Source organism: Bos taurus, chromosome 5 (assembly GCF_002263795.3).
Source record: "Bos taurus isolate L1 Dominette 01449 registration number 42190680 breed Hereford chromosome 5, ARS-UCD2.0, whole genome shotgun sequence".
NCBI classification, from domain to species: domain Eukaryota; kingdom Metazoa; phylum Chordata; class Mammalia; order Artiodactyla; family Bovidae; genus Bos; species Bos taurus.
Window position 1 is genome coordinate 114,865,943 of NC_037332.1, and position 9,987 is coordinate 114,875,929.

General features: G+C 52.7%; 1 protein-coding gene across 5 annotated transcripts in view; it reads left to right on the top strand.

Moving 5' to 3' along the window:
* The window catches only part of PARVB (parvin beta), a 116,712-nt gene extending 112,986 nt beyond the window's left edge, over positions 1 to 3,726 (top strand). For 4 of the 5 annotated variants that reach the window (XM_059886738.1, XM_024992209.2, XM_024992210.2 and 1 more), the window contains exon 13: positions 580 to 3,726. In XM_059886738.1, the coding sequence (XP_059742721.1) occupies positions 580 to 656 (77 nt within the window). In that variant the 3' untranslated portion in view covers positions 657 to 3,726. The remainder of the gene's footprint in view (positions 1 to 579) is intronic. The other variant, NM_001102299.1, reaches the window with a different exon arrangement.
* Positions 3,727 to 9,987: the final 6,261 nt, after the last annotated feature.

Here is a 9,987-nt window from a genome sequence, read left to right on the forward strand (position 1 = left end):
GGGTGGGGTGTTCTCATTACCCGCCACCCACGCCCCCTGGGAGGCTCAGCGGTCACTGCCGAACACCCATCCGAGGACAGGAACTCTGTCCCGTGACCCATGACCGCAGCCCTCCCCAAGCCCTTGTCGGAGCTCAGAGAGCAAGGGAGGAGCAGAACCAGGCGCCTCAACCCCCAGGGGGACAGGGCCCCTTCCCACCAAACTAGGTGCTTGGACTTCCTGGGCCACCCCTTGGTCCTGACCTCGAGGGGGTAGGACCATGGCTCCTGCCTGCCCTGCCCCAGGAGGCCCGCAGGATGGCCCGCCATCCCCAGTACGTGTCCTTGGCTGTCCTAGACCCCGTACCACGCAGACTTGTCTGGGCCCGTCCTGGAAGGGATGAAGGAGAATCCTCGCCATTCCAGTGCTCATCCCACGGGGTGGTGGCCTGGGGGCTCGGGAAGTGGCCTGCGAGTGGCGGGGACAGCAAGAGTGCTCTGCGGGGGACGTAGAGGGTGTCCCCACGTCTCCCAGGTGCTGGCACCAGGACTTGGGGCAGCTTCTCTCACCCACAGTGGTTTCTCTGTTTTCCTTCTGCAGATGTGGTAAACCTGGATCTCAAATCCACCCTGCGGGTTCTTTACAACCTGTTCACCAAGTACAAGCACCTGGAGTGACAGCGTGGAGCCAGTGACCTCAGCGGAGACCGTGCTTCGGGAGGTGCCCTGGCCTCCCCTCCCAGCCCGTGGTTGCTCCCCACCCCACCCCACTTTTTTTTTTCTGGTAGATTCTCTTCACCTCCTTTCCTTGTAATTCCACAGTGGGCGGCATCCTTAGAAATGCAGGTTCCCAGCACCAGTGCTTTGCGAGTTTGCAGCCTCGCCTCACCTGGGGTGCCACAGGGGCCAAGTCAATTGTTGATCAAAAGATGGAAAAGAAAAAAAAAAACCGGAACCCCGACCCTCAGCCCCTGGGAGGCGGGGGCGGGGTGCCTGGCCTTCCAGCTGACAGTCGTCAGTGATCACAAGTCATCAGAAACACGCTGCAGCCTTGCAGCAGGGCGATGGCTCGGCTCCCCTGGTGGCATCTCCTGGGCAGGACTCTCCTGGGCAGCCAGGCCTTTTTACAAAAAAAAAAAGCATTTTTCAGTTTGAAAAAAAAATTCCCTCCGACCTCTTGGAAGCCTCAGCTGTGACCGGAGTGTCCACTTGCATCCTCACTCCTTGTCTGCTCCGTGTGGCTTGCATTTCGCTTTTGCGCAGACATCTGGGACCCAGTGGACCCAGCGGCCACGGTCCGTGGGAGGAAGGGTTTCTGAGGCGTTTCTTCATCTCTTGCTGCGGCTGAGTGGGCTGTGTTGGAGCTGGCTCTAAAAGGCAGCTGGAGACAGCTCTGCTGGGAAGTCTCCAATCCCAGAGGCCCTCTTTGAGGATGGATGCCTTTCCAAAAACCTTTGGAAAGCAGGGTGTTTCAGTTTGCAGGGGCTGCCGTAACAGAGTGCCACGGGTTGGGGGGTGAGTTAGAGCACGGACGTTTATTGTCTCAGTTCCAGAGGCTGGAAGTTGAGATGGTGGTATCAGCGGAGCTGGTGCCTTCAGAGCCTCCTGGGCTTGTAGACGGGCACTGTCTTCCCTCGCTTCCTACGCTTCTCCCCCGTCTGTGAGTCTGTGTCTCATCTCTTATAAGGACACCAGGCAGAACGGATTGGGGTGGACCCTAATGACCTCACAGTACCTTAATTACCTCTGTGAAGACCCCTGTCCCTAAATACCGTCACCTGCTGAGGTCCTGGGGGTTAGGACTTCAATATGTGGGGTCAGGGGTGGGGCACAGCTCAGCCGTAAGAGGGAAGGCGAAGTGTTCACCTCTGTCCTCCACGAGTCCCAGCTTTCTGCAGCCTGTGGCATCCTTGGGGCGCCCTGTCGAAGGAAATGTGATCCCTCATTTGTGTGCCCTTCACCCCTCGCCCGACTCATCTCGGGAGAGAAAGGGGCACCCCTAGGCTGGGTCTCAGGTGGGTCTTCCGCTAGGTCACCCCCACCCCCACCTCCCTGCGGAGTCGGGGTTTTCATGACACCTGGACCCCCGAGTTTGCTCAGCACCCCAGCAACATGGGCCTTTGTCTTCTGTGATATTCGCCTTCCCGCTGTAGGTCAGAGCTGTTGAGCACGTCATTAATATTACATCGCGTACCAGTGCTCAGGACTTAAAGAACAGCTGCCTGTTCTGCCTGGGCTCGGGCGGCTGCCAGCCTGGGGCTGGGTTCAGAATAGCCAATTTGATGGAGGAGGTTACCCAGCAGGGGAAAGAAATAATTAAAACGGCATTACAGCGTCTCTTGCGGGAGGCGGTGACATTAAAGATCCACGTTGACAAAATTGCCGAGGCTGGAACATTCTGTGCTGCCTTCATTACACGCGTGGAACCACGGTGCCAGGGAGGCGAGGCCCCTCCACCTGCTGTGGGCACTCGTGGGCCTGGTGGGGCGCTGCCAGTTCCTGGGGACCTGCGGGGGTAGGGGTGGGAGTGGGGGTGAAGGAGGGGAGGCCTGGGTTTGGAAAGCAGCCTGGGGTCTTCAGCCCAGGTGGGCAGCTCCCCCGGCCTGTTCCACGTCCTGAAGGTTGGGGTGAGGGGCGTTGATTCTTCTAGGGAGGGAGGTGGTGGTGGGGTTCAGCTCCCAGGGCAGTGAGCCCACTTCAAGCCCACTTGTGTTTCAAGCAGGAGAGTAACAGGAATGATAAATATATGGGAAAACTATAGACAGGCACTTTTATCTCATAATGCTGACTCTTTAAAGCCCTGGTCTCCAAATTACTTTTTCTCAAACTGGCGCGAAGGCGTGGGTGTGCCTTCTGCCCACCTGTGCAGGACCCCTCGGGCCGTCCGCGTCACTTTCCTCCCTTTGCTGTCTGGACGGAACCAGAATTGAAAGCGCATGTGGGGTGAGGGCTGGGAAGCAGTTTTGAGGCCGAAGCCAGGGTGACCTCTGCAGTGGCTAGATTCCTCCTCTTGGGATCCGCCCATCGTTCCTGGTGGCTTGGGGACAACAGCTGTCAGGACACGAGTGTCAGGGCCCGGGACCTCCCCGCTGCGGAGGCCCACACGCTGCAGCATCTTCTGGGGTAACTGGGGCAACAGAAGCAACTTTGTTCTGACACTTGCTGGGAGTTCCTTGGAATGCAAAGCTTCCCTCTTAGTCCTTAACTCGGGAAAGTTCTAGAACCCGTCCTGCTCCACTGATTCCCATTTGTAGTGAATGACCTCCCCACCTTTGCCCCGAAGAGGGACCTTCATCCATAGGAACTAAGTGAAACAAGGTCATCGGTAGCCATGCAGTGATGGGTAAAGGTCATGACATGCCTCCTCTTACTGTTCAGGTGGCCTGTCTTTTGAACGCCCTCCCCTCCCCTGGTTTTGGGGCGCCTGCTTGCAGCTCTGGTTCCCCCTCGAACACGGCATCACGAAGTGCTGAGCCCAGAGCCCCAGGTGCCCTGAGGTCCTAACTGGACGTGACACAAGAGCTGTGTTGTTTTAAAGCAGCCAAATTCTCTTGTCCAATTTGTGTGCCGGTATCTTCGTGTCCTTGATTTGTTTTAAGCGGTGTTTACTTTGGATTTCTGGGTATTAAATAAAAGCCACTGAAACCCTGGCTGTGTTGTTACCTGCCCCGCGGGCGGGCGGCGGGAGCCGGCTTTCCGGACGGTGTGCGGTGGTTTATCCCAATAAAGGCCGTTGTCGCTGTCTGCATGCCGGGCTTTCTTTCGTGCCTTTAGCCGTCATACCTTGGCCACCCCGTGCTCGGCGCTGGCCCCGTGACGCCAGTGCAGCCCTGCTTCCCGCGGGGCAGCTGATGGACGAGGGAGGAGACAGCTTGCATCCTGGGGGGAAGGGTCCCCGGGGAGGGGGCGCTGCACCGAGGGTTTCCTGGACGGGAGCAGAGGCTGGCGGCTCACAGCGGCTGAGTCACACTACTGAACGGAGCGGGCGAGTCTGCCCAGGCGCCTGGTTCCAAACTCGAGCGAGAGATGCCAGTGGCCAGTGGCACGAGCTGCTACAGGCCCTAGTCCCCTCCCTACCCTTTGGGGCCAGGGACCCTGAGGTGAGCCCTGATGGGGCCAGATCTTTGGGGTTCCACGCTGGCCTTGCTATCAACCCTCCCCACAGAAGTCGCGGGACACTTCAGGTATATCAAACTTTTCTCCATGTAGAATTAAAACGGGGACTGTGAACGTGCGGCTAGCCTGGGGGGTGAGGCAACAGCACTATTTAAACATGCTGAAAAGGATAAACTTGCCGGAAAGACCCGGGGCTTTGCAGAAAGCCCTGAGCTCACGCTTGGCTTTGTTCCCATGCGACTGCTGGCGAGGTCACGGACCCACAGTCTTCCAGAGGGCACGTGTGCTCAGTCGCTCAGACATGTCCAACTCTTTGTGACCGCGTGGACTAGCACCCCACCAGGCTCCTCTGACCACGGGATTTTCCCAGAAAGAATCCTGGAGTGGGCTGCCATTTCCTTCTCCAGGGCAACCTTCCCAACCCAGGGATCGAACCCACGTCTTCTGCGTTGGCAGGCGGATTCTCTGCCACGGAAGCAAGCCCCCGACTGTCGCCATATTTACTGCTCTGTTCCTTAAAATACTGATGAGGGTGGCTCTCCGCCACCCCAGCCCTCACACTTGGCAACAAGAGCGCCCAGTTTGGGTTGTGGAACGGGAGGAGGTGGGGAGGTGCAGGTGGTGGCTGTGGTCCCAGGGGGCTGGTCAGCAAGCCAGGACACACAGGAAGGCTCCCCCAGCTCAAAAGGTCCACCGGTGCTGAGCGTGAGAAACCTGCTGTGACTCGCCAGCTCCTGTCTTTCTGGTGGTTTTCTTGGATGGGATTATCTATTAATACTTATGAGGCTAAAGCTTCGTCCTGCAACAGTTCTTCAGGCCAGCAACGGTGCCCTATCTCCCAGGAGGGGTCTTCTGGTTGGTCTTATTCCGGGGACGTTCCTCAAAGGCTTGTCCAAGTGGCCAGGGACAACAGCCATGGAGAGAGAGAGACAAGTGAGTGGATCATTCCCAGGGAGAAGCAAGCACAATGACGGAGGGGCCTAGGGTGTGGCTGGGCGAGGTGAAACACTGTCTGGGGAGAGGCAGTGAGCACTCCTGGAAAAGGATGGAGTTCCTCGCGTCCGCCTGGAGTAGGGGTGGACTCGCTCTGGTTGGCGTCTTTTCTGAGTTCTCTCCCTCTTCTTTCCGGCTGGCCCCATGGCATCAGTGGAAAGCCTCCACATCCAGCCATCCTTCCCCACGGGGCTGTTGCTGGGTGTTGGGGGCAGGACCTCTGTTCCCATCAGGGTCTCTGCCTTGTGGTCAGTCTTTGGGGAACCATGACATTGCGTGGCCACCTGACCTCAGCAGAATGTGTAGTACCCTGAGAACTCAGAGCAGGAAGGGACCTCCTGAGGTCATCTGGTTTAAGCCTTTCCCAGGCTGACAAGCTCGGGTCATGCACACTGCAGGGGCGGGGATGGTTCCTTCTGCAAGGACAGCATCTTATGCTTGGGAAGCTCAGATTCTGTGTGGTTTCGTTTCAAGTGGAAATCTGCTCCTGTGGGCATAATTTGATTCAGTGAATCCTTGTTTCCCTCACTAGCGGCCAGGGTTAGCCCTTGCCCTGGGGTGGAATGTGGGGCCCTCCACAGGCTCAGCACAATAGGGATTTCAACTGTGTTCACGTGAGTGTGAGTGCATGCTGTTGATCCTGTCATGTCCAACTCTATGACCCTCTAGACTGTAGCCCTCTAGGCACCTCTGTCCACGTGATTCTCCAGGCAAGAATACTGGAGTGGGTTGCCACACCCCTCCAGGGGATCTCTCAACCCAGGGATCAAGCCCATGTCTCCTGCCCTGGCAGGTGGGTTCTTTACCACTGGCCCCACCTGGGAAGCCTGAACCATATTTAGTAGCAGCAGCGTTAGTTGCTCAGTCGTGTCTGACTCTCCGCAACCCCACAGACTGTGGCCCGCCAGGCTCCTCTGTCCATGGGATTCTCCAGGCAAGAATACTGGAGTGAGTTGCCATGCCCTTCTCCAGAGGATCTTTCCGACCCAGGGATCGAACCTGGGTCTTCTTCATTGCAGGCAGATTCTTTACCGTCTGAGCTACAGGGAAGAGCCGATAAAGAACCTTATTTACTCAGTACTTATTGAAGGCCTACTGTGTGCCAAGCTCAGTCCTGAGGATGCAGCAGGGAGCAGGGTAGACACCAGCCCTGCCTCGGGAGCTGAAGTGTGGAAAGGTGTGCAGCTAGGGTGGAGTGGGCAAAGTCAGTGCAGACAGGGCAAGTTCTGGGCGGAAAATAAGGCCGTGATGTACTAGAAAGATGCAGGAGGGGTGGGAGACTTTGGAGGCAGAGGGATTTGGCCCATGTCCCCCATCTCTGTGGACCTGGGAGGGCCCCGTGGCTCGGCCCAGCAATGGGCTGAGGACAACCAGATAGGGTCTCGTAAAGTGAAACTTTGAAGTCACATTGTACGTTTAAGCCCACAGCTCCCTTGCTGACATAGGCGTGCCTTCCCTAACACGTGTGCAGGATGCTGATTTTCTGCATATGTAGAATACAGTTCAGGATCTCCTCCCACATCACGTTTCCTCCCACAGCTGCACACCCGTCCACACTTCAGCTCCCGAGGCAGGGCTGGTGTCTACCCTGCTCCCTGCTGCATCCTCAGGACTCAGCTTGGCACACAGTGGGCTCTCAATCAATACTAACTTCAAGGTTGTTTAAATGCACTGGCATCGCACCAGACGGCCAGAAGGAGCACGCAAAGAATGATGGGACGCTTCACGGGGCCCAGGAGCTGCCTGATAGCCTGTCCACACTGTGGACAGGTGAGCATCAGAACGTATCAGTTCAGTTCAGTCGCTCAGTCGTGTCCAGCTCTTTGGAACCCTATGAACCACAGCACGCCAGGCCTCCTGTCCATCACTGACTCCTGGAGTTCACTCAAACTGATGTCCATTGAGTCGGTGATGCCATCCAACCATCTCATCCTCTGTTGTCCCCTTCTCCTCCCATCTCCAATCTTTCCCAGCATCAGGGTCTTTTCAGATGAATCAGTTCTTCGCATCAGGTGGTCAAAGGATTGAAGTTTCAGCTTCAGCATCAGTCCTTCCAATGAATATTCAGGACTGATCTCCTTTAGAATGGACTGGTTGGATCTCCTTGTAGTCCAAGGGACTCTCAAGAGTCCTCTCCAACACCACAGTTCAAAAGCATCAATTCTTTGGCGCTCAGCTTTCTTTATAGTCCAACTCTCACATCCATACATGACCACTGGAAAAACCATAGCATTGACTAGACGGCCCTTTGTTGGCAAAGTCATGTCTCTGCTTTTTAATATACTGTCTAGGTTGGTCATAGCTTTTCTTCCAAGGAGTAAGCGTCTTTTAATTTTATGGCTGCAGTCACCATCTGCAGTGATTTTGGAGCCCAAAAATATAAAGTCTGACACTGTTTCCATTGTTTCCCCATCTTGCCATGTGGCCTTGCCGTGTGCATGTGGGATCTTAAGTTCTCTGACCAGGGATGCAACCTGTGCTATCTGCAAAGGGAGAGCAGAGTCAACCACTGGGCCACCAGGGAAGTCCCTCATTTAACATTTTGTGCTTACATAATTTCAGAGAGTCCCTTGGACTTCAAGGAGATCCGACCAGTCCATCCTAAAGGAAATCAGTCCTGAATATTCATTGGAAGGACTTATGCTGAAGCTGAAACTTCAATCCTTTGACCACCTGATGCGAAGAACTGATTCATTTGGAAAGACCCTGATGCTGGGAAAGATTGAAGGTGGGAGGAGAAGGGGACGACAGAGGATGAGATGGTTGCATGGCATCACTGACTCAATGGACATGAGTTTGAGTAAACTCCAGGAGTTGGTGACGGACAGGGAGGGAGGCCTGGCGTGCTGCAGTCCATGGGGTCGCAAAGGGTCGGACACAACTGAGTGACTGAACTGAACTGAACTGAATTTCAGACCTATAATAAATTGTTGCAATGGTATAAGGAATTCCTATATTTATCCTGATCCCCATAAACATGAACGTTTTACCATATTTGCTTTATCCTTTCTACCTTCTCAATATAGATATAAATGCAGATATTTAGATGTTGGTCGGTCATGTGGATATCAAGCATCTGTCTATCTATCTAGATAATTATCTCTTTCCTGAATCCTTGAGAATAAGTCCCATATATTATGCCCTTCTATTTCTAAGTATGTTGAGGTATGTTTTCTAAAAACCAAAACATTCTCTTCCGTAATTTCAGTACAAGTGTCATTACCGGAAACGACATTGATACAATAGCATTATCTAACCCACCGGCCTAAATTCTATTTCTCCAGCTGTCCCAGTAATGTCCTTTTACCCAAAGAAATGCACTGACATCTTGTCACATCTCTGCAGCCTCCTTTAATCTGGAGCAATTCTTCAATCTTTCTTTACCCTTCGTGACGTTGATGGAGAAGAATGCAGGTCAGTTACCGCCTGGAATGTCTCTCAACGTGCCTTTGTCTGATGTTTCCCTCATGACATGTATACCTGTGGCGGATTCATTTTGATATTTGGCAAAACTAATACAATTGTATAAAGTTTAAAAAAATAAAAATAAAAAAAAAGAGATTCGGGTTCTGCATTTTTGGCAGAAGCCAGGTGTTCTTCTCAGTGCATCTTCTCAGGAGACATAATGCATGGATCCCTCCCATTTCTCAGTATATTAATTTATTTTAATTATTTAGTTAAACTGATGTTGATCATGTTTGTCCACTGAAAATGTACCTCTTCTTTCTAATTAAGTATCTCATGGGAGAAGGATTTCTATGTTTAGAGTTACCTTTCCAGCAAAAATAACTGGAAAACTGGGGAAAATGTAGGAAACCACTATTTTCGACATTAGAATAGAGGCAAGGCAGGTCTGTGAACCTTAATAAAAGGGACACAAATGAGGTAAACCCTACCATCACCTATGCTCCCTGCCTGGACGTGAGTCCTGGACTGGGGTGCAACTTAAAGCGAGCTCAGTGGTCTCACTGAGTTGAGGAGACAGAGCTCAGAGTTTAAGGAGGTCAAGGTTAAAAGCAATTTAAAAGTATCAGAGTAATTCACAATTAACTGCCTGCCAGAAAACTTCTTTCAAACCACGGTGCCAGGGAAGACTCTTGAGAGTCCCTTGGACAGCAAGATCAAACCAGTCCATCCTAAAGGAAATCAACACTGAATATTCGTTGGAAGGACTGATGCTGAAGCTGAAGCTTCAATACTTTGGCCACCTGATGCGAAGAACTGACTCATTGAAAAAGACCCTGATGCTGGGAAAGAAGAGGGCAGGAGGAGAAGGGGGTGACAGAGGATGAGATGGTTGGATGGCCTTACCGACTCAACGGGCATGAGTTTGAGCAAGCTCTGGGAGATAGTGAAGGACAGGAAAGTCTGGCGTGCTGCAGTCCACGGGGTCACAAAGAGTCGGACACGACTGAGCGACTCTTCAAAGGAACGCAACAAAACTTGCCCAATAACGTAAAATCCTTGATATCTAGCATTCAGTTTAAAAAATGACTAGAAATACAGGGCAGAAAAATGTGAACCCTAACCAGAAGAAGAATCAGTCAGTAGAAGCAGACCAGGAAATGACAGAGATGGTGAAATTAGCATTCTACAAGACAACCAACCTGGGTGCTTTAAAAATATTCATGTTATAGAAGACTGTTCCAGATTAAAAGCCTGACAAGACATGATGGCCGAGTGCAACCAAGAGAAACCTATGATTCCGAGTGGATCTTGGAGTAAAAATCATACAAACAAAACCCCTGTAAACAGCATAATAACATTTGGGGAAATTTGAGTGTGAATGAAAATATTACTATTTCAGTGTTAATTCTCTAGAGTGTCCTATGGAAGAATATGTTTGTTTCTAGGAGATAAATTCTGAAATATTTGGAGATGACATGTCACAATCCCTCCT